This window comes from Seriola dumerili, unplaced genomic scaffold (assembly GCF_002260705.1).
Source record: "Seriola dumerili isolate Sdu_G_001 unplaced genomic scaffold, Sdu_1.0 BDQW01000330.1, whole genome shotgun sequence".
In the NCBI taxonomy this organism is placed as follows: Eukaryota; Metazoa; Chordata; class Actinopteri; order Carangiformes; family Carangidae; genus Seriola; species Seriola dumerili.
In genome coordinates this window covers 1342436-1365542 of record NW_019174585.1, presented here as the reverse complement: position 1 = coordinate 1365542, position 23107 = coordinate 1342436, and the positions used below count along the sequence as shown (strand labels likewise).

The 23107-nt window shown below is 41.5% G+C and overlaps 3 protein-coding genes across 7 annotated transcripts in view; all 3 read right to left on the bottom strand.

Moving 5' to 3' along the window:
* rpa1 (replication protein A1) overlaps positions 1-5012 on the bottom strand; it is a 32515-nt gene extending 27503 nt beyond the window's left edge. The window contains exons 1-7 of the mRNA XM_022759678.1: positions 4150-5012; positions 3697-3744; positions 3054-3132; positions 2475-2583; positions 2194-2282; positions 1939-2013; positions 613-727 (exon numbers count right to left, since the gene is read on the bottom strand). Of these exons, the coding sequence (XP_022615399.1) occupies positions 613-727; positions 1939-2013; positions 2194-2282; positions 2475-2583; positions 3054-3132; positions 3697-3744; positions 4150-4179 (545 nt within the window). The 5' untranslated portion in view covers positions 4180-5012. The remainder of the gene's footprint in view (positions 1-612; positions 728-1938; positions 2014-2193; positions 2283-2474; positions 2584-3053; positions 3133-3696; positions 3745-4149) is intronic.
* Positions 5013-5108: 96 nt separating this feature from the next.
* serpinf2 (serpin family F member 2) lies at positions 5109-8935 on the bottom strand. 2 transcript variants are annotated; one of them, XM_022759680.1, is made up of 10 exons: positions 8707-8935; positions 8229-8330; positions 8011-8079; positions 7830-7904; positions 7399-7684; positions 7112-7255; positions 6750-6938; positions 6423-6565; positions 6087-6291; positions 5109-5910 (listed from the first exon to the last, which is right to left on the bottom strand). In XM_022759680.1, exons 3-10 carry the CDS (start codon positions 8062-8064, stop codon positions 5555-5557), a joined length of 1452 nt encoding a protein of 483 aa, XP_022615401.1. In that variant the 5' UTR covers positions 8065-8079; positions 8229-8330; positions 8707-8935; the 3' UTR covers positions 5109-5554. The 2 variants fall into 2 exon arrangements, with proteins under 2 accessions (XP_022615401.1, XP_022615400.1); XM_022759679.1 differs by lacking the exon at positions 8229-8330.
* Positions 8936-9426: 491 nt separating this feature from the next.
* On the bottom strand, positions 9427-23059 carry wdr81 (WD repeat domain 81). Of its 4 annotated transcripts, none has more exons than XM_022759685.1 (12): positions 22843-23059; positions 21543-22058; positions 17047-20621; positions 16855-16962; positions 16490-16689; positions 16119-16300; positions 15651-15816; positions 15148-15313; positions 14188-15021; positions 13929-14074; positions 13580-13762; positions 9427-11296 (listed from the first exon to the last, which is right to left on the bottom strand). In XM_022759685.1, exons 2-12 carry the CDS (start codon positions 21902-21904, stop codon positions 10970-10972), a joined length of 6249 nt encoding a protein of 2082 aa, XP_022615406.1. In that variant the 5' UTR covers positions 21905-22058; positions 22843-23059; the 3' UTR covers positions 9427-10969. The 4 variants fall into 4 exon arrangements, with proteins under 4 accessions (XP_022615406.1, XP_022615407.1, XP_022615408.1 ...); XM_022759686.1 differs by having other exon boundaries at positions 21543-21959; XM_022759687.1 differs by having other exon boundaries at positions 22850-23059.
* Positions 23060-23107: the final 48 nt, after the last annotated feature.

The window sequence follows — 23107 nt, the reverse complement described above, 5'->3', positions numbered from 1 at the left end:
TCTGATAATGATATATCAGAGTTATGACCTTGATCTGTACTAAGCAGGACATTTGCATTTTGTAGGACAGTTTAACTTTGAAAAATAAAATTTCAATGCTCACTAGTTGATTCTAGTAACTAAACTAACAAACTATGTAGGCACAATCTTTCACATTTCTCTTCTGCAATCGCTTTTTACTTATAGGGCAACATATTGACCAATACGGATATGTCAGAAATAAGATAGTACTATCTGATATCAGAGATTTAAAGATGTGGTTTATACAGATTATGTTAATATTTCCACTGCTACTTCCAATATAACAGAATCCCTTATGACAAAACAAACTAAAGCTTTACAAGGGCCAAAGTTGTAACTGTGGCAGGGCTATTGTATAGAACTGCATTCAATTATATAGGTGTTCATGTTATTGTGCCTACCCCGTTATCTTCAACATCTACATTCAACGTTCAACACTTCACATTGTCTTACTGGTGTTAAGTATGTTGTTGCATTTATTTTATTTTATTATACATGTATGCAGTAATGTTTTTACAGTTCCAAAGACGATAAAATATACAACGTTTTGACACGACATTACATTTCCAACTGACTGGAAAACATACTCACTTGGACTGGTAGGGGTTGAGGCTGGCAATGGGCACAACTTTGGCGCTTCCCCCTGGAGTACTGGGGATAGCAGATGGGGGCTTCTTTCCAAAGTCTCTACTGAAACCTCTGTTCACTGTTGGAGGAATGAAGAGAGAAATAAATGATCCATGAAGAGCAGTGATGGAGAGGAGTCAAGAGAGAGGCACATACATTATTCATCAGAGACGAATTACAAAAATCCAATTTCTTTGGATTGCAACTGTGATCACTGTAATTATCTCACTTCATGAGGGAAGTTTCAAAGAAAAACCTAATGACATAAAGTAAATTCATCACCGTCGAGACAAGCAAGAGGAAAGACTCAAACAGGAAACAAAAATCTTGACAAACCAACTTGCTGGAGATGTGTGATCCAGCATTTTGGTAAGAAAGATGATACACATTTCACAGAATCAGGGCAGAGTGTGAAATGCTATAACAAACTGGAGCTGCTCTTCCCCCGGAGAGCGGTGCTGCCTGACTTTGAGATTTTCCGTTTGAACAAGCGCTGCACATTTGATTTGTGTGCGTCTCACGCGGAGGATTAGAGTTCAAAGTGTCCACTTAAGTCCTCCCACTTTGCCAACCACTGCACTTCTGGTAATTAAGCCCCCAGATCAAGCGGCACACACAGAGAAATGAACAATGACTGTGCTGATGAGGAGGGTGCTTGCCACAACCTCAATTCCCACACGGCAGATTAGAGGGATGAATACCTGCTATGACAGACACAAGAAGACAGCAAAACCCTTCTGACAGCCGGATTGCACATCTCTTCTGGTCCAAGTTATTTGCTATGCCGAGATCCACTGTTTATCTCTGACATGAACAAGTGCCAGTGTTTCAAAAAATAATCTGTTTGTAATATACAATCTCCTCGTAGCCTGTGTTGCTCTGTATTTGCTCATTTGTGTATTTTACTGTGCATCCAAAAAAAAAGATAAAAAATGATCGCCATGCACAGGCAGAGAAAGCCACCTATCAACACAGGCTCATAGTTGTTACAGTTTATGATCTCAAGCATTCACATGTAAAGGACGAGCTCTGAAGAATTGTGAGGGTCAATAATGCAGAGAAAAAAACTCTTGAGAAAGGCATGAGAAAGCTAAAAATGAACGTGTTTCTCAACAGGGATGTCAAAATTACTTGTGTCCTGTAAATCTGAGGGTCACCTAAATGGTAAAAAAGCAGTAGGGAAATGCTGCCATCTGGTGGAGTTTTTATGTACTTTTTCTGTATAGTGTTTTTCCACAAAAATGTGAATTCTGAACATTTTCACCCATTTTAATTCAAATAAAAACTCACCTTCATTTCTATTCTGCGGGTGCAATGGAGGGCGGCTTTCGGGGTTTGGAGCTGACTGCGGGCCTTTAGTGTGACCTACAAGAAAGATTTGACATTAGTATTGGCCTGCAAAGACACTAAAACCTAACGTGTATGACTGATGTATATCTAAATACCAATATCACCTCATAAACCTATTCACTGAGCACTACCTCAAGACAAACATCAATTATTGTGCAAGTAGCAAATATTACAAACTGTGCTTTGAAGCCTTACCCTCAGTGTAAGCAGTAGGGTCGCCTATTTTCCCAGCAACTTCTTCAGCAGGCTTGATGACATCAATTTCCAAAATGATTACCACCCGACTGTAATGAGTCATCTCCATTAACAACAGAAAATAGCCTCATATGCATCTTTGATATCTCCTCATGTTTAGCTGTCCAAAACACTTTTCAAGCTTACAGTAAATACAAATATTGTATTAGCACAATCTTTTGACACTTTAGTCTCTCCAGTCTAGTTCATGAAGTAAAGAAATGTACAGACAAACCACATACCGTCCATCCTTCAGTATGTTGGTCACATGCCTCTTCAGAACACAGATGCAGTTGGGGGCCAGTCTGTTCTCCTCTGCCAGGCAGTTCAGCTGAGTGGAAAGCATGAAGGCTGCAGAGATCCAGAGAGATGAGGAGAGAATGAGACAGGATCCCACCCAGCATGATTCAAATAAGTGGCTCTTGAGAATAACCACTCCTATAAGCAGCCATTGTCTTTAACCCAACCATGCCCGTCCAACATTCAGTGTTAAATAGAAAAAAAAAAAAGTACAGAAAAATATTAACTTACTGTCTTAATTTTCACAATCAAGTAAATAGTGGTTAATAAATCATACAGTGAGGTCTTTATCCGTCCCAACAAACACTACACTCTGCTTGCTCTCTGCAATGACCTGTTGTTCATATGTTTTTGTTTGTTGTGGATCCAAACTTGCTCTTCTGTATTTATATAACAGTTTTGTGTGTAAAAATTAAGATGTACTATTTTGAATCTTTAGAGTGGATGGGACAATTTGGCCAGAGGACACATAAGGCACTCTACTATATTTATATATTTAAAAAAAAAAAACAACAACTTACAGGACAGAGTGTGGCGTCCATCACTCATCATCACCCGAAAGCGAGCCGGGCCGTTTCCCCCATCAATCTTGCGAATGTTCTGAAAGGTTGTATACAAGTGCCACTGTTCAACATATTTAAAGAACAATGTTTGTCTGATCATGTGATTCTGCATCTTATGACAGCATTCCTTTAATTAGTTTTTTGTATGGTATGAACAAAAATTGGACAAAAAGTTATCACCTGCATTATTATTTTCTTTAGTAAATAAAACTCAACACAAGCTCTGCTACTCACACATCTGAGCAGCATCATGTTAAAAACCATTTCCTGGAATCACCCTGTTGAATATGTGCAGTGTAGCACCCACCCTTAACCAGCTGCTCACTATCACATATTGTAGTATTTTGATGTAAAAGTTGTATGTCACGACCTGAAATGCATCAGAAGCTGTTCTACCCTGAAGAAAATAAGTAATGCGGCTTTGTTTTGCGGAATGCTTACTAAATCCGATTCACACAATTCAATTATTTGTGCACTTTATATAATTGTTACCAAATACAGGAACAGTTAGGTCACTTGGTCAGCAGTGATGAAACCAAGTGGCTAACCGTTGAAGAAAGACAGTGTGATGCTGTTTTTTTTCTCTTTGTTAATTACTCACCACCAACTGAAGCACTGCGTCGTTGCCACCGGTGCCATTTGAAAGAGACTGTTGACACACATCGTTAGTTAGCGTCAAACCATTTGTTGTCAAATTTGATATTTTGCATAATGTTTCACGTGTAAACATTTTGCAAATTACTCTTTTACCCCAAAGCTAAATTAACATTCATGTCTCAAGTTAACGCTGGAGTTCAATTTCGACCGTGTCAGACCACACACTGTTTGCTAAAGTTACTATTTTTTTTAAAAAAGACATAGAAGTGAACGACACAGCTGCTGTTTCGTCTTTATATTACATAAAGTAGGGAAGTAAACAAATTGGCTTGACTGTTGGCTACTCCAGCTAAACAAAGACTGTACATCAAAAGTGCAACAAACCATCTTTATTTTTTGTTTTTCGTCATAAAAAAATCACGTTTTAGCTCATTAGTCTTACTGCAGATAACCTTACCTCTATCGCACCCTCTGAGAGCTTCGTCATGTCTGTGAAAAGATTATTCAGTGCCAAAAGGAAAAGTTTACTGAAATATTCAACTAGCTCCTTCCAGCTACAGCACTCTATGAATTGTGTCAGTGGCGCCAACAGCTTGGACAAACGCGCCAAGCGACGTAAGTGCTACTCCAGTTTCCGTTTCCGTTCACGGATCTGACGTCAGTTTGTATTCTGTTAGCACCGTTGGTCTAATGGCCTGATTAAGCCTGTAAAACTGACCGGAGACCAGCTGCACGAAAGTCAGCGCCAAACATTACGTGACGTCAGGGATAATACTACGATGCGTTCAAAGCCACAGGGAAAAGATTTTAGACTCCACTCGAGCTCATTTTGGAAAGAATATAAACAAAACCATAGATGTCTGTGTATTGTAAAATATACATAAAATATACAATTATTGAGTTACTTTTCCTGAAGTTATGAAATATTGGATGCCTTTTCAGTGTAGCAATTGAACTAATACACACCCAATGACTATTCATAGACATGCTCCTTAATTTTTATATATCACAAATAAAACTTCTTTTGTTTCAGTGTGGAAACAGGAATTTAGTGGTTATGAGCAATAGATTGATAACAATCATAAAAGATATATCATAATTACTACAGAAAAGGAATTTGGTTACTTTGCAGTCAGTCATTATGAGCCAAAGACAAGGAGAAAACCAAATACCACTTAGTCACTTGCAAAAGTAGAGACAAAGGCAAACTTATTAGTTACAACCACAGATAACTGGCATTTGACTGGAATTACCCATCTAAAAACGTTAGATTACAAATTGTTCTCTACAGTTGACCTTTGTATTATCTTTTCCCAGTTTTTGTGAATGTGTTAATTTGCGTGCTTTAGCTAGCAGCTACAGCCAATTTTTCCATTCAAGTTATTTTACAGTAAAACTCATAACCGTCACAAGTGATCCAGATCGATTCAGTTTATTATGCCATTAGATAACATCTTTCAAATTCAAACTACATACACACTGATGCTGTAATGCTCTGACATTACACCAGATTAGTTTGGCTTTACATGTTGACACCTTGAAAAATGTATGTATTATCAAATAAAAGATGAACAGATGTTTTACTATGGGTATAAACCATTTCTTGTATCTAATTGTAGTTTTAATAATTACTTGACCAGGATGACATGTCATCTAATGCAGCAACACTATAATTATTTTTAATAGAGTATTTGACTTTTAAAGGGGATACTGAGGTCCTCAGTATGTTTATTGTGTAATGAAATAAAGAAACAAACATTTTTTCACACAGATCCAGCTAAGTGATAATGTACATTTAATCTGTACAATCATAAAGGTCTTGGTCTGAGTTTCCTTGGGACAGCCGGGCAGGTTATTAGTCCCTACTTAGGTGGGCCTCCAAATGTGCCATCATGGTTCTTGTCAATTGGAAATCCCACTTTATCTTTGCTTCCAAGATCTCCCCCCCTCTGCATGATAGGAGCTCCTGGATTAGGGTTGGTGATGATACCCATGAAGATTGGTACTTGAGTCATATCATCCATTAGGGCAAAGAAGAAGGGTTGGCTGAGGTGGAAAACAGGGTTGGATGCACGTGAGATGACCACAGCGGTGGCTGCAGCAGCCTCTGCACCCTCCTCATTTATCTCCATGCTGGACTTATGTATCACACTGGACACCACCAGGGGGCCATCTGCTATATTAGCCAAGTTGGGATTGGAAAACATTTGTCCCAGGCCTAACAAAGAGAAGAAAGCAGAGGCTTACCTCACAGGATTAATTTGATTTTTAGTCTGTGGCAGGCTGAACATTTTTGATCAGTGGTTAAGAAAACAAACAAACAAACAAACAAACAAAACAAAACAAAACAAAAAACACTGCAACAGAGCCCGCCTGAAAAAAAAAAAGTCTTACCCAATTTGATAAAAACATCCTTTAACTCTTGAGCATACTCCAGGTTGAATTTGGGGACTTTAACTTGAACAGCCCTCTCCTTGGGAAGACGATTATACAGGTCCGAGATATTCAGCTTTTCAGAAAGTGAAGACACATTTACCTGGCCGGACAAAGGCATGACCACCAACAAGCTCATGGCATTCTGGAATGGGAAGCTCGCCACCTGCACAGGGAGAAGAAATGCAGTTCTGTCAGGGATTAAAGTGTCCTTCTAAACTACATGTTCGATAAGATACTGATATATTTTGGGAACAGTGGTGAAACCTTTTAAGACTAATAGGAACTGTATTTCACCTGAGCCTCCAGGTCACTGTCAATAAATAAACTCAAGGGATGTTTGGCATCTTCCATCACTTCAACATCAACCATGTGCTTGTCGTCAAGGTAGAAGACACCTCTGGAGGTAAAGCGTGGGTCAAATCGAGCTTTCCATTCTCCTGTGGGAAGCATTGAAAAGGGGTCTCAGTTTTAATCAGCAACTTAACTCAAACACACAGAAGCTTATGACAAAAGAACAGAGGAATTTATTGATTATTTTGAAATTAATATTCCCTACAACCATAATATCTTAGAAAAGAGGCAGAATCATATGAATATGATAAAATTTCACTTCTCATTCACCTTTGAAATGGACAGCATTAATAAGCATGAGGAGCAGATTGGGTGGCAAAGCAGACAGGAAGTCAGTCATCTTTCCTTGCGTTGCCTTCTCTACCCAGTCATTTATCTGCTGCAAACTCTCCAACACTGCTGGTTCTGAGTCATATAACCGCTGGGACTCATTGACAAAGTCTTGCTTTGGCTCAAACCCTACAACACACAATAAACACACACTTTCTCAGACCCTGTTTCTCTTAAACCTACTCTTTTGGTCAGCACAAATAAGTAAAAAGATAGTTTCTGAAAGCAGGAGCTATGCAGTCTCAACTTTTAGTATAGTTAAAAATAGTTTTGACAAAAGCTATGTTCTTTTCAGGAGTAACCTTGGCGCAGGAAGATACGTGTGGCAATTTGCAAGTCATTGTTTTGGAGCAGCTCTAAGACATTATGCAGAGACTTGTGGTAGCAGGGGAGAGTGTTTTCATGGAGATGATGCATCAGCAGCTCCTCTGTCTCATTTACTGCACCTGTAAAGAAGAGGGGGGCAATAATTGGATGAGAACAGTGACAGTCTCAAGACGGCTATAAACAAGGGCAAGTTGCTGACACAATTCATCAGGTGTGGTAATTACACGCATGTAGTACACAAGCTGAAGCAGAACATCCATACCCAAAGCCAGCTGGGAGAGGGCTAGTGATATGCTGAACGGAGATATGATGACATTTGGCTGCTCTGTCGTTGTCTCCAGGTTCTGCAGCAGCTGCACACCCAGTTTCTGAATACCAGCAGCAATGGCCTCCCTTGACTCTGGGTTTCGGTTGGTAGACAGACAACCCTCATCTTGCTCTTCCTCTGATGAACCCCCACTGGGCCTGCTAGTTATGGTTGTTGCAATTACAGTTGCTTGTGTGGGATCTGCAATTTCTGCTTGTGTTGCACTTTCATTTTCTACTTTCTAAAGGCAGAAATAGGAGAAAATGTTCAGCACAAGGACCCATTCTCCAAACTGTGAATTAAATATGACCAGAACACTGCTGTGATGCAACAAGCACAATGAGAGAAAACTCCTTCCATTCAAACTTTTCTAATTTGGCTCTAACCTCTCTGGGGTGGCTGGGCATCAATGGAATAAGAGGCACCAAGGGGACTAACTCATCTTCTGCCACCTCAGCATTCTGTTGAGCAGAAAGGTAGTGTAAAACCATCTATACAGCCATTATATAATCAGCACAGATTATAATCATCAGGTATAATCTGAAAAGTGATTTATTAGTGCTTTACAGTGACTCCTTGGCTGCAGAGACAGATCAACAGGAGTGTCAGACGGAGGTCCATGTCCTTACAACGTAACTGTAGAAAAGAGAAATTATGTTGTCTGAAAAAAGTCTGACCTGCTCGCTCTTGTGAAGCAATAAATATACCTTTCGTTTGAAATCTTTAGCCTATTGTGCAATAAATCAATGTCCCCCTTTAGACCACATAAAACATAACATTCTCACCTTTATTTTAAAAATTGTCCCTTTACTATATAGTCTGCAGGTCTTAAACACTTTCTCTTTACTTAGTCGCCCTCTCTGTTAAAGGATCATCTGGAAAGGTGCCTAAAACATAAAAGATACTTATTGTAGACCATGTACCAAGAATGTCACAGTTAAAGTGTGAGATTTCAGCAGTTACCCAGGCTGTCTTGAAGCACATCGTAATATTGGAGATTTATAATTTAATAAAACAGACAGAAAGTCCACCTGTCTTGGTTGAGACAACTTTTAGTACCAGTGCATTGTGGTGTCTGCCTGCCTGTGGTGTCTCAAGATAAAATGTCTAAGTATTAACTGATACAGTGTCAAAGCCCCTTTTGCAGACTTCACTCAAACATGAAAATACATGAATAACTTAGCAATATTGAGTATATTCCACCAAACTATTCAAATGTATAATAGTACCCCAATAATTTTATTCAAGTAAATTTGATCTTACCTTAAATTTAAATAGAAAAAAAAACTTGCTGCCTTGTCCAAAAAAGGAGCGACTGACTGTGGATGGCAGAATTCCTGAGAGAAAAAGATTGGCACTTGCTCAGCAAACAGTTAAATATCAACTTACATTGATTGGGGCCTCATTTAAACCACTATTTGTTTGTAAATGTAGCTACTGAGACTCTTCCAGGGTTAAATATTGAAGCCTGACACGCTTAACTATTTTGCATGTCAATGGGCAGGTGATAAAATCATGACATAACTAAATCTTTGACAGGAAACATGACAGATTAATTGCAAAACTGTGGTTAATCCAGATGTCTGTGGGTAAACAAACACAACTTGCTGACTCCAGAGTTATTGATGTCAGACAACACAAGCCAACATTTCCCAGAAACCCCTGGCTTTGATATACTACAATTTCAACAAAACTGACAGCAACACTTGACTGCTTGTTCTAAAAATCAGTTATATGTTGTGACCAATAATATTTTTAAGAGACTCAAAAAAATAGAGAAGAAAGGAAACTTATTCAGCTGATTCGCTCACATTTCACCGCTAAGCAAAGGAGATCTTCTAGATCACATGAGTCATTTGCAAACATAAGAGGGGACTTTGTCCAATCTGAACGCAAGTGACTCAGTGAAGATTATAAGGCAGGGGAGTCATGATGAATCCAGGTGAATCACACAGAACAACTGGAACACAGAGACCATGGAAGTAATTTTTATTAATCCAGTTAATAAATAAGCTTTTTCATGGACTTCTCTTAAAATGTTCGCAGAGATTCTGGATCAGGTGTTTCAACATCAGTCGTGCAATTACAAATGTTCTTTTTTAAAACCAAGTTTTTTTTTTTTTTAGGATTGAACTTTCGCTCCAGGTTTACAAAAAACAAAAAATATCAAAAAGTGTAGCACACTTGTCAGAGCATTTTGAGCTTTGGGCAAATAATTAGAAAAGTAGGCAAAGTGTTTTACAGCATGACAGTGATAAAATCATACAAAGAGCAAAGCTTTGATTGGTGGATAATACTGGGCTTTGAAAACATGTTTAGATCCATTAAGAGTTTAATGCAAAGTGGGCTTGATTTAAGGAAAAAAAATCTCTACTATACATTAATTTGCATTACACAATAAGTAGCGAGTTAAATCACATTTTTATTGATGTATAACTTTCATATGCAGTAACATATAAATGTTAAAATACAAAAACTGTTTATCTTGGCATTGACTATGACTATGTTAGCTTTTGTAGTCACAGATTAGAAAGTTGTGAGTCTACTAACTGGCAAACCCAGTCAAAGTGGTGTCTGCCAAGATACACTCCCAGTATAATGCTGCTACAGGTTCTAACTGCTAAATCAAGAATCCCTAAACACGGTTTAGAAAATCCCAAAGCAACTTCAAGTAATTTATTCATGGATAAAAACATTCAGTCTTTAAAATCTGAGTGAGAATCTAAATGTTACAATTCAGGCCATACTTGTGCAGTAGAATAAAGGCTGTGCATCGGTAACTGACATTTGTGTGTGACGACTGAACTGAAGTGTCTCCACTCTGAGAAGATGTACCAAGATGGTCGCCGAAACAGCGAGTGTACTTTTATTGTTAATGATGTATAAACAACCCACTCTGAAACAACTCTGATGGAATATGGAGAAATGCTAACAAAAACAAATGATTTGATCCACAAATACTGCATAGTTTAATCAGTGCATTTGGATATGCATGTATTCTGTTGTCAAGGGAAATGAAAGGTGAGGTCAATGTATTTTTGGTGTTGTTATGCATCTATTTGGAAAGTGTAAACACTACATAAGAACCAGGTTTGGTTCCACCTTCCTGAGCACGTCTTCTGATTCATTCTTTTGAACAGAATAACTGACCTAGTCAAAAGAATAAATGACCTTGTCAAGAATTTCCCATTATATATTATCTATACATCTATAGTCTTTAAAAAAAAAAAAATCATGGGATTTACTGTACATGATAAATGTCAATAGTGTGGCACACATTTCCTGTCCATCAAATTCAGTGCAGCCAGAGTGTAAGGATTCAGTAGACATGAAGCTTATACAATGCCTCTACTTGTGCTGCTTCATTCAAAGAACCATTGAGAGGAACTGACAACCTGCTCTACCAGGACAATTGACCTCCAGCACAGGAGAAGGGACAGAGAGAGCTCAGACACCTGGTGTATTCACAAATAAGACACTTTGACGGTCAGCGTAAGAGTGTTTAGTGTAGCTGGGAACCACTGATTTAAGCTAGTAACCGAATGGCACCATTCTCAGAGCCCAGCAGCAGAAGCCTCTTGGTGGGCAGGACTGCCAGGCTGGTCAGAGTGCCACGAAAGTTCTCTGAGCTCAGCTTTGTGCTGCTAACGGGGCTCAGGGAAATATCTGCCATGGAGTACACCCCAATCTTGTTAGCCACTGTTCCGGTTACAATCTCCGAACCGTAAAGGTCAAAGGCGTGGATGGGGTCAGACTGTGACTTGTACTGGCGTATGGGCTTGTTCTCCAGATCTTTCCACACAGTGAGTGTGTAGTCAGTGGAGGAGCTGATGACCAAGTTTCCCTCTGCAGCCTGAAGGGAAAACACAAGAAAGGAAGTCACTGACTGCTGATGTCATATCCCAGTAAATATGCCAGTAAAAGCTTTGTCAGGATTTGTGATTAGATGCAAAACAATGCAATTAAAATGTCCTTATAAGTACCCTAAAACTAAAGAATATGTGAAGGGAAAAATCAGGCAAGATTACAGTGTCCTTTTTGATTATATAAATTTCTCACTTTTTATGTCTACAGGTATTGACTGACTGCTGCTCTAAAGCACTTGAGATTTAATTAAAAACATTAAAACCATCTGACTAGCACTGTTCCTGTAGCCACAAACTTAAAACTTTCAGTTGGGAGTAAGCTCAAAGTGTTTGATCATCTTTATTTACAACAAAATTTATTTTGAATAAAATAAGATAATGATCAGAATTTGTTTTTAATTTCCCAGTTTAATATGAAAACAGCCACTGGTTGACACATGTAAAACCTGAGGGGATGTCTGAGTAATATGTGCCAATGAGAACCACTGTGGTCTTTATAATGAGTAACCTGTGTCCATATTTGCCTAAACTTGTGCTTTTAAAACTAGAGCTACAATCCTTGACCTAATTTGGGGTTAAATAAAGTTTGCTCATCCTTGCGCTTTGTTGACAACAGATTTGCTGGGTACAACTTTCACCATCTCTGCACCACTACCTTTGGGGAATGTCAAAATAAAAGCCACTTGGCTGATTGTCTTTTTGAATACTTATCACATGACTGCTGAAAAGTAGAGCCACACCTTCTAGCTTGAGTACGTGATGTGGTCCAGATATACAGTGTAACAATTTTCTGGTGGATTTTTGGGGATGGTACTGGTGTCATGCAATAGCTCAGGTTTTTACATAAATTGGATGGTCCTAAATGTGAACTAAGTTAACAATACACCTATTAAATTACAGGCTGAATGCACATAAAAAGCAATGGTCCTCTTCCTGATGATAGCAAACTCAATGCATTTAATAGAACACTTTTTTTCATTTTCATTGGGAGCAGGCAGCTCTCAAACCTTCATCGAAAATCAGCTCAATCAGTATAGTATAGTATAGTATCAGTATAAAATTATTCAACACCCCATGTAGACAACCCACCAAGAGGTCGTATGTTAGACATACACATGTATTGTTAAGTATTGTTAAGTCACTCAGATAAAGAGAGTCAACACAATTGACAAGTGATTAACCGGCTGATGTGCACTGCGTGGGTTTTGATTTCCACAGTTATGGTCTTCTTAGAGTTTCCACTGTTTCTCAGAAGGACTCATTGGGATTTCATACCCACTGGATTTTGCTGGTTGATGCACCAAAACATAGAATTGGCAGCTGAAAACACAATAGTCTCCTCTTGTTACCCTCCTGTCCATCAGAAACACAATAAACACTTTAAGTATTACTGGGAAATAAATAACAAATAAGGAAAAGTTTATCTGGCAGAATACAAAGTTTAACCACAGCATAGAGAGTGACTGCCAATTTATGACACACTGCATGGCCCACGACCTCTGTAAACAACTTGACTGTTAAAAAGTCCCATACGTCAGCCCAGTGTTGAGAAATTCATTGAATATGGGTCCTTAATGAGGGTTCAAGTTAGTGTGGGCCCACACTGTAAACCTTTCATGCTGTGTGGACATACAAAGCATACAGAAAGCATTCAGTATTTATCCACTTGAAGGATTTTATATTCTATTGCATTACAACATTAAATTGTTGTAGAGGTAATTTTTTTTTTTACTGATCGACAGAAAAAGCTTCTTTAATGTCAAATGCATGATACATTATCATGATGTATTACGACAACACAAAGGAGCTGTTACATATACATGTACATTTAAAGACACCCCTAAGTAAATGTTGACTGCCAAACTGCACCATTTTCAAAGACAAAAATTTTCATTCAGGTTTTTTGCATCTTCTTTTCCCTGTTCTTTAAAGATAGTTGGGCATCCAGCAGTGATTTTAATACAGAGCCTGAGAACTATGTTTCTACTATTCTAAAAGCACTAATTTATTAATGCATTCAACATATCTACTGATACTAAAACCAACTATCCTAATCCGTCATTGTTGTAATTTGTTATGTATATTTATTGTTATATTTATGCATTGTGCTCCCAAATTATAGAAATAATATATAAATAATAATAAAAATAACTATTTTTATTTATTGAACACCACTAACTAAGATGTTACCCAGAGGCAGCTCTATTCAGTAATTCAGACGTATGGTAAAGAAAACCACACACACAAATGCACACACACTCCAAGTATACCTTCATTTGGAGGATATCTCCCTCATGAGCCGGCCAGCCCTTCAGAACAAGCCCTGTACGTGCGTCTAGTAGAACAATGAAGCCAGATGAGAAACCTGCAGCCACTGTGCGCCCTGAAGGGCTCACTGCCAGGTAGCGGATGAGCCCAGCACTGAGATTGTTGTATGCCAGACGAAATTCATGCTGGGGATATGAGGGAAGTTTTGTCACTGCCAAGTCTGAAATAACTCTATAGTGGAGAAGTGTAAAAAGCACTAGCATTTATTAAAACACTGCAACAGCTGATTAATTGCTGAATGTTTTATGGCACAGGTCTTGACAGAGTGAGCTTGCTTAGTGAAATTGCTACCTGCAATCCTGGTTTGCGAGGATCAATGAAGCGGAGAACAGAATCTGCACTGCCAAACACAACACTGCAGTGTGGAGCTGGCATTGAAGTCACAGCTGTAATGGGATTCTTTCCATCCACGGCTTCATACGAGCGGATCTGCTTGCCTAAGGACAAAAGATAGACTGTAGTTGCATAGCAAAGTACTTGAACAACATTATCAGCTCCAGATGCACAGTAATAATCATGAGAAGATATGCGATGTGATTGATATTTCTACCTGTATACTGGTCCCACAGGTGCACAGTACCATCACAGCTGACTACCTCTTGTGAAGCCTCCAGTTGTCCAACATAGAAGACTGACTTTCGATGGTCGTTATAAGTCAGCCGAGGCTCCACCTCCTGTGTCCCATCGCCATGGTTATAAAGAGGCCAAAGCTTCACAGTCTTGTCTTTACTTCCGGAAAGGAAGTAATCCTCTCCTGCCAGTGGTGCCAAACACTTTGTGGTGCCAGAGTGACCTAGGAAGCTCTGCAGTCGGATCTGGTGGAAGTGAAAATGTGGATCCTGTTGGTTGAGACCAATCTCATACTGCCAGTAGGCCAGCCAGTTGCCCTGCAGGGAGCGGCCACTGCGAGGGAGCTCTTGCTTCAGGGCACTGTCCTCCAGGTTGGGGCCTGTCACCCAGGTGGAGGAGAATGAAGCCAACGTGCTGACAGATGGAGTGGTGAAGGTGGAGGCAGTGGTGATGATGGGGGTGGTATGGCTGGAGCGTCCCCAGGAGTTGGCCAAGCCCAGATTGGGGCTACCACCATAATCGGTGTCTCGGGAGACTTGGATACGGTTTCCGACTAGGTGGCTCCCAAATGTGCCAGACTCAGGGAGGGAGTCTCCCAGCGGGGTGGAGCTACTTGAGGGTGCAGGGAAGGGGCTGCAACCCACTCGTCTGCCGAAACCACAAGAGAGACCCATGGAGGATGGAGGCAGCTCTGCCCTGGACGCTGCTGTGAGGTTTGTCTCTGGACTCCCCTGGCTCACACTCTGATGGTAGGACTGGACCAACTGCCACACCACTTCGTGGTTGGGAATCAGCTTCCGAATTGCCACGTCACCTACAGAAATCAGAGTATAACACTGATTTATACCACTGAAGTGTAAAAGTACAGTATATACGGTTTACTGCCTTGTTTCTGATGGATAGGGTTTTCTTATTTGACACAAGCCAGGGTATTTCCTACCAATAAGACAGTAGAAGGGGATATAAGAGGCGTGGGCCATCTCAGGGTTGAAGACAGCCTGCAGCTCCTCCAAGACCCCTAACTCATATGTCACGTTCGACTCTTCGGTTGTACAGACATCCACCACTGTGACTTCTCCCACAACTCTGCGAGGGGCACTGTCCAGCTACAGCATAACAGAGACAGCGCACCACATCTGAGTATTTTACAATTCCATTTTTACAGAGAAAGAGATGGAAGTCCATGGATAAACATTTAAATGATCTGCAACAACCATCCAGCCACACTCACAAATGCATGTACTTTCTCTCTCTCCGTCTGTCATACAGTTCATATTCCAAGTTTCTGTCTTCTGTTTTTATTTTTATCCATATTTCCATCTGCCTTTGTGTCATTTGTTTTACATAAAGCTCTCTGTGAGAGATGTACTTGCTGAAAGTACTCTAGAAATAAACTTGAGATCAGTCAGTCCTTCTGTATTTTGTGTCTCTGTGTGTACATACCTGGGGCTGCAGAGAATGCAGCAGAGAGAAAACAGCAAAGAATCGACGCAGAGTGTCAGCCATATGCTGTTGCACCATCTCCTTCCCAATGCGCAGACAGATGAGAGCCATCAGGCTGAGTGTCTTGAGACAGACGGCAGTGCGAGTCTGCACCCCGCTGGGGAACCTGAGTACAGCAGAGTGAGTACAACCAAGGATGAATGGCAGATCTATTGAAGCACATTTTATGATTATTTTTCAACACAAACATGAAAAAGATATAGCACTTCAAAATGTATGAACACTTCAAAGTGTGTGACAAATGCTGAGGGGGAAAAAAAGCAAAAAGCAAACAATCTGCAATATCTTACAACAATGCTGCTGTTTGACAATCTGTCTTTGAATTATAGAACCTTCAGGCACCATTGTGTGTGATGCCTCAACATACATGTATGTATGTTTGTGTACATGGATATGTTTGTTATTTACCCCATAGTCGGGGTGGTGAGCAGGTCCAGTAGTGGCAGAAGCACATCCTGATTGATCTTCATCAGCATGTCCATTAGAGTGGTATCAGAGAGAAAGACAACAATCTTCTGTGTAAGTGCAACAGCTCCAAGCAGACTTGCCTCCTTACGTGTGTTAAGACGCTGTGAAGAAGGTGGAGACACCTGGAAACCATGCACATTGGTAAAATTAAAAGTACATTTTGGCAGTATTTCAGAACAAAGAAATTACCTTAAAATGTTACAAACAGTTTCCCCATGAAAAAGCATACTAGCTTAATAAGGCAAAAAGGGGTGTGGTGGTGATGGTTATCTACATTCATTCTCTAATTGGTATATTTGTTGTCCTCTTACAAGATATCCTATATAAGGCAGGTACTGGTAGGTGAGGACAGGCTCTCCATAAAGTTGAGCTATGTAGATGAGACAGTCCAACACGGGCCCTGCAGTCTGATCGCCAACCACAGGTTTCTTCTCATACACGCTGCCCATTCCCACACTGTCCAGACTGCTCTCCTCAGATGCAGGGGCCACAAATTGGTGGTTCTCAGACCCTACAGGCAGAGAACATGAGAGGGAAAAGGGAGTGAAGAAAACACATGCAGTAAAGCATAACATTAATTAGAAAACACAAAGCCCCAGAGGATGGTTTTGTCAATGTTGCTAAATATAAATGTATAAAGGGGGAAATGAAACTTTTATGTTGTAAATTTGCTTACCAATATAACAATTTGTGAGCAGTCGCAGCAAATTTCTGGCGACGTATCGAGACGTCACTGTTGGTCCGAGCTTCGCTGACAGCCATCGAACTGTTTTGCAGACTGTGTCTGTGTGTGGGAGACATGTTTAAAACATTAGTCATTATCCCTTAATAAACAAGAGCATTACATAAACATCGACCAATCACTCACCTAGAAGAATCTTTTGCTCTTTCTCCTCAGAGTCTTCTGCTGGATCATGGTCATCCTCCTCCTCCTGCTCTCCCACAATGCCTTTCTCAGTCTCTTCCAGTGCCATTCCATTCACAAACTCACCCTCTAAAGTGGCAACTGTGGCTCCTGAAGCTTCTGTGCAACCAGAGAGAGTGAGCTCCAGGTTGGGTAGAGTAGCGTCATCTGTCCCCTCTTTACCCTCAGTCTCAGTCACCTCGTCTTCCTCCAGCTCTCCTCCCTCTTCTCCCTCACTCGTGTGTTTCAGGTCCTGGCTGCTGTCAGCTGATTTGAGACTGGTTCGATCCCGCATTGAGTCTCCATCACCCAGTGAGAGTTCACTTGTGCTGCTTTTGTCGCTTAGCTTCCCCACACTTAGAGACTCCTGGTCTTGATCCTTGGCTGCAGAGTTCTGGCTCTGCTGTTTCCCAGCAGCCATACCTGCTCCACTGTTGACATAGAACCCATTCTGAAAGTCCTCTGCCTCTGCAAGAAACACTTGGTCGTTGAGACTGATGCCAGAGGAGTAGTCAACCAGCCCTGTATCTCCCACCACCCCAACTCCTACACTGGTTCCACTGGTACCAGGCATATTCCCATTAACAGACCCTGATGGTGGCCGCACCTCACCATACTGACAGTCCTCTTCCTCTTCCTCTCCTAGATTACATGTGCCAGCCCTCAGCCCTTTACATGCTTCCCCACCAGAGCCTGAGAAGGAGCTTTCAAAGCCGGTGATGACCTGCAGCATATGGGGCAGTAGGCTGGAGAGAAAGGCCTGCAGGCCGAGCCTCACAATCAGCTGCAGAATGAAACAGTCAGTGTAGAGATAGAAACGTCCTCGCAGACAATGAGGGTTTTCATATACATTGATCAGTGGCTTCAGTAAGTACTTGTTTGCATTTCTGGGACCCAGTACTTTTGAGATGGGCTCAAAAAGGTACCAAGCAGCATAGACAGCAGTGGACTCCTCAAGCATGAGGGTTAGAATGAAGGGCAAGAGAATCTCAAGACCCTCAGCTGTGATGTTACCACGCAGCAGCGTCTCAAGCTGCTGCCACAGGTGAAAGACAACATCTCTTCCTTGAAGGCTGCATGTAGTCGCCATCTTAGTGTGGTAGGAAAAGATAAAATCATGAAGTGCTGCGAAATAGGAAGGGAAAGGAAAGGGAGTGATGACTGAGTTCAATAACTGGCAGGGATTTGGAGGAGGGAGCCCATCGCCGATGGGGTCATATTTGAAGAGGAGTGGAAGTGGGCAATCTGGTACTTCTCTATGTGCTTTCCCAGAGTGTTTCTCGATTAGCAGCAGTGTCTCAAGGGCATGGTGCAAAGACAGTGGCACATCACGGAGGCTGGCAGAGCATAGCTTCATAACAGCTTGGAAACGCTGTCTGAGGGGGGTGCCTGGTTTCAGTCCTCTCAGTTTAAAGGAGAGGAATATCTCAGCAATGACAACACCAAGGGCCTGCATGTCTCTTTGGTAGAGCTGTGTAAGAGAGGGTAGAGATTCAATTATCACACCATTTCTTGTGCATTCACTAGATCCTGCAGGATGCCATACTTCAGCGTGTAGACTCTTCACCAGGAAATTGTTCAATTTCTCCAACTCTTCCAAAGGCTGCAATGGGCTGAAGCCTTCGGGGAGGATGATCTTGATTTCCTCTGCACTGCTGGCAGTTACACTTCCCTCACCATGTTTCTTGTTCATTGGCCCACCTCTTTGTAACATGGCACTGCGTAAACCAGGGCCTAAGCTGCTTGTAAAATCACCAGGGAATGTACTTGGGGACTGAGATACAATAAGTGCTGTGTGCTCTCCTCCTATTTTTCCTCCTGCTGTACTGACACTTTGCAGTGGCACAGAGCAGGATACTGAACTGGATGAGACAGCGGATGCTAATGAGTCCAGAGCCTCTGTGCCTTGTTCAAGTTCTTCATCTCTGTCTACCATGGTCCAGCCACTGGACTCACACCCTGTGGACTCTGGTACCATTCCATCCACAGTGTCAGCCATGGTGTCGATTTGAGGGATGTGTAGAGAAGGCACATTAAGAGCAGCAAGGCCAAGGAGAGGAGGTTCTGCTGGGGCATACTGGGAGGGAGACAAGCGGGGAGGGTGGGGTTGGTCAAACAGCTGAACTACACCAAAGGTAGTCAGATTGGTGTGGTTGTCCACGAGGTGCAGGCACACATTCTTGGCTTTGACAGCTTCTTTACCAGACAGCTTATAGCCAAATGTGAGGTCTATCCAGTGATGCAAATGCTGGGACACCTCTCTGCTCTCCAGAAGGCGCCGGTGGACCTCAATGAACTCCTCACAAGACTTGCACCAAGAAGGCACATCCAGGTCTGGCATGTCGGGGTGGATAGAGCGAAAAATGGAGGGATCTGTGTAGAACTCTGGAATGCACTCATCAGGGGTCCAGCTCTGCATGCGCTCCATACTTGCTGGGTATTCATTAGGCTCCCACTGGGATCTAACATGGCTGCACAACACTGACTTGGGCGTCTGCCGGGCTTTGTAGACATAGTAGGTAATGTCTGAGAGCACATCAGATATGTGATGAGGTACATGGAGGTGGTCGGAATGTCCTGTGCCACCAGCACCTACAGAGCCACTGAGGTCTCCACCTACACCGCCCCCACCAACACCGTTACCTGCTGCAGCTGCCAAAGCCTCTTTGGTCATCTCATATGTAAAGTCCAGCTGTTTATCCCCCTTATTGAGCCTGAACTTTGACCTCCTGAGGTCCCGGAATTTTCCAAATGGCACAGTGAAATCCACCACCCATGGCAGCACTGGGTGATAATTAGGGTCTCCTTCTCGCCGTCCTGCTAACCTGTTCAGTTCCATCAAGTAGCGAAAGTTACTGACTCGTCCATGAACCCAGTCCAGAACCAACGTCTTGAGCTCATCAAAGCAGTCTTTGCAGAGCCTTTTGTTCTCTTGGCTGACACATACACTGTCCCCTGGCAGGACTCTTTTTGGCATTTGTCTGCCAGTAACACCACTGTTTGCATCCTCCACCATCCCTAGTTCTTCATAATGGGCTAGGTTGAGCTTGAGACGGCTGCAAAGCTGCTCATCGACTGCTATGTCCTGCAGAGAGAGCTCGCCGCAAGACAGACCTGCTGCATGACATGCCTGTAGAGCTATTAGTAGCTGGTAGAGAATGAACAACACTTTGGCATGGCTGTTAGCGAGCTTGGCTGGGCTGAAAGAGACAATATCTTGGAGTGAATACTGAGTATATGGTAGAATCACGTACAGCATTTCTACCGTCTCCAGCAGACACTCTGCGGGCAGAACATTAGGACACAGATGGTCTGACTGGGACTTGGAAAAGCAAGATGAACTGGATGGCAAGTAGCTTTCTTTCTCCTTCTCTCTGGCTGGAGAGAGGGATGGTGACACTCTGTCAGATGAGATGAATGTGGAATTGAAAAGCTTCTGTAGCGCATGGCGCACTGCATCTACGGCTGCAATATTCATCTGCTCACTGGCTCCTGCATATGGCTGCACAAGTTTGTAATGAACTTCACGCCACAGATTCCTGAAAAAGGAAGGAAAGACAAAAAGCTGATACATTACTATCTCAAACATGTTCTACTCAATGACTGCATTTAGTTATTTAGTTTAGGTATTTTAAACTTGCTCATAAATCTCACATAAGTAAGCCTTAAATTCACTGTATGCAAGACATTCACCTGACATCTATCTTTAGAATTAAGCTGTCTAACAAGACAAACAGTGAAGTCTGACTACAGAAACCTTTCAAAAGCTACAACCAAGCAAGAGCTAAATGCTGAATGTTATTAAGAGTGCACGATTAAGGAACCTCATGCAACAGTGAATGAGAAGCCCTGTCCTTACCATTGCAGGTAGAGATGCAACTGAATAAATGAACACTAGAGTGGCATAGAAAGTTCTAGTTAATTTTAAGTGAAGCACCAGGTACCCTGATATTGGAGCTGTAACAGTTATTTTCATTATCAATTGATATAACCATTATTTTATCAATTGTTCTCTATAAATAGAAAATAGTGCAAAATAAAAATGCCCCATACTAATTATTTCATATAACCAACTGTCCAAAATCCATAGTAAATAAATCAATTAAAACAAATACAAAATGGAAAAAAGAACAAAAAAAACTCACTTTCCAAAGGGCAGAGAAAGTTTGGCATGTTTGCTAGACAAATGACTTGAACAAGTACTCAATTATGAAAAATTGTTTCAGACTTATTTTCTAACGATCGACTTGTTGATAAATTGTTTGAGCGCTAACTGATATTAACACAGAGAAACTTTTTATTAAAATCTTTGGAGAAGAGTAACTTATGTTCACAAATAGTAACTCAACAGTGAACTGACAGATCATCTTTTAAGAGAGACTTTTACATTGTCTGAGCTTTAGCACAAGCATAAGGTGACAAGCACATTTTCCAGTAGAACATCAAAATATATACAGTACCTGACATTATGCTGCGAAACACACTGCATGGTTTTGACGTAAGAATCCTGTGACATGAATTCCATTTGTTGATCACATGGGTCTCTAGCCAATCTGTAGCTCAGTTTGCTTTTCCTCAGACCCTGAATGCATACTCGTGTCCAGCCAGGAGGCAACTTTGCCTGGGAACACTGAAGGTAAGTGCGAATTTCAGCCTCATTGATGCTGTCAAAGCGAGCACAGCGCATAACCCTCCTTTCCCTCAGGCCCATCACCCAGCGGGTAGGAACAAGGGCTATGAGCTCCCGGGGACGAGGTCCAAGGCCTTGCTGTCGTCGGTCAATCCCCAAGTCTTTCTCGACAGCATGCATCAGCCAATCCATGGTGAGTCTCCAATGCTTGTCCAGAGTTGCACACTGATCAGCTGTGTTCACCTTGCTGTCTCCCACCGGGGATGATTTTCAGACATCCATGGAGAAAGAAATCACAGTCATCAAGGGCAGACCTAATCTCTTCTGCCTGTCCCACTGAGAATTTCTATGAAAGGTATAAATTAGATTAAAAAAATTATAAAGGAACAACTCCTTTTGTCGTGCTTTAAAAATAATACTGCTGTGTAGTGCTGAAATGAAAGACTGTTTTCTGCAGAGGAGAAAAGCAGGCAGTGATGTGATGTTGCTGAATGCACATGACTACTTGTCCTACAGGTCCCTGAATTTTGAGCTCAACTCACATGACTGAACTATTTCTGCTTCATCAACAAATCTAGTCTACCCTGGTGTCAAGTTTCCAATGAAGTTTCATATTTTACTGTTAGTGATTTCACCTGTGCCTTTACTACCAGCAAACTATTGCTCAGTGCTTCTTATCAAGTGCACAACTCTCATAAACGCTCATGTAGCACAAGTAGTTAAAAGTTTTAAGAATGCATCTCGTATAGCATTAGCTAGGTTGCTAGCTGGCTGGCAGAGATAACATCCAAGAAATAACAAAGCCCAACTTAAAACCAAGATTGGATATTGTAAGTCTTAAATAAAGCATGTAAATGTCATTTAGCTAATGACACCATCCTCTACGTTATAAACATCGGAAACAAAGCTTTAAGAAGCTCAAAGACAATTGGGGAAGTAACGTCAACTTGACGCTAACAGTTAGCTTAAAGAAGGGGCTAACGTTACGAAACCTAACTGAAGCAAACAGAAAGCCAGCACACAGTCACTAGAATCATTGACACAAAATAAACAGGCGCAGCTATGCATGTTAAATGTAACTCCGCTGTAATTACAGAACAACAGCGCTTACTGTTTAATGCTTAGCTCACCTCTTACCACTTTTAGCAGTTGGCAGCTAGCTGGCGTCAGGCTAACGGTGCACCGCCGGTTTCACGCATCATGAGTTCGTACCACATTAACTTCACAGAACGAGGACATGCTGCTGGGCGGCATGTACTTGCTACGTTTTCTGGTGTTTATAGATGCGTGTCAGCAGACAGAGGACAGTCGGTCACAACGGCGGTGTTTTGCTCTGTGCTAGTCGGAGCCATGTTTCAGAGGCAACATCTCACGTGACACAACACCAGCCTCATC

Coding starts and splice junctions, on each gene's coding strand:
- serpinf2 (XM_022759680.1), bottom strand. CDS start 8,064: ATGGACCTCCGTCTGACACTCCTGTTGATCTGTCTCTGCAGCCAAGGA. Junction 7,685..7,829: donor TGCCCAGCCACCCCAGAGAG/GTTAGAGCCAAA, acceptor TTCTGCCTTTAG/AAAGTAGAAAATGAAAGTGC. Junction 5,911..6,086: donor GGATGTTTTTATCAAATTGG/GTAAGACTTTTT, acceptor TCTCTTTGTTAG/GCCTGGGACAAATGTTTTCC.
- wdr81 (XM_022759685.1), bottom strand. CDS start 21,904: ATGGATTGGCTGATGCATGCTGTCGAGAAAGACTTGGGGATTGACCGA. Junction 16,963..17,046: donor AGAGCAAAAGATTCTTCTAG/GTGAGTGATTGG, acceptor TCCCACACACAG/ACACAGTCTGCAAAACAGTT. Junction 15,314..15,650: donor TGCATTCTCTGCAGCCCCAG/GTATGTACACAC, acceptor GTTATGCTGTAG/CTGGACAGTGCCCCTCGCAG.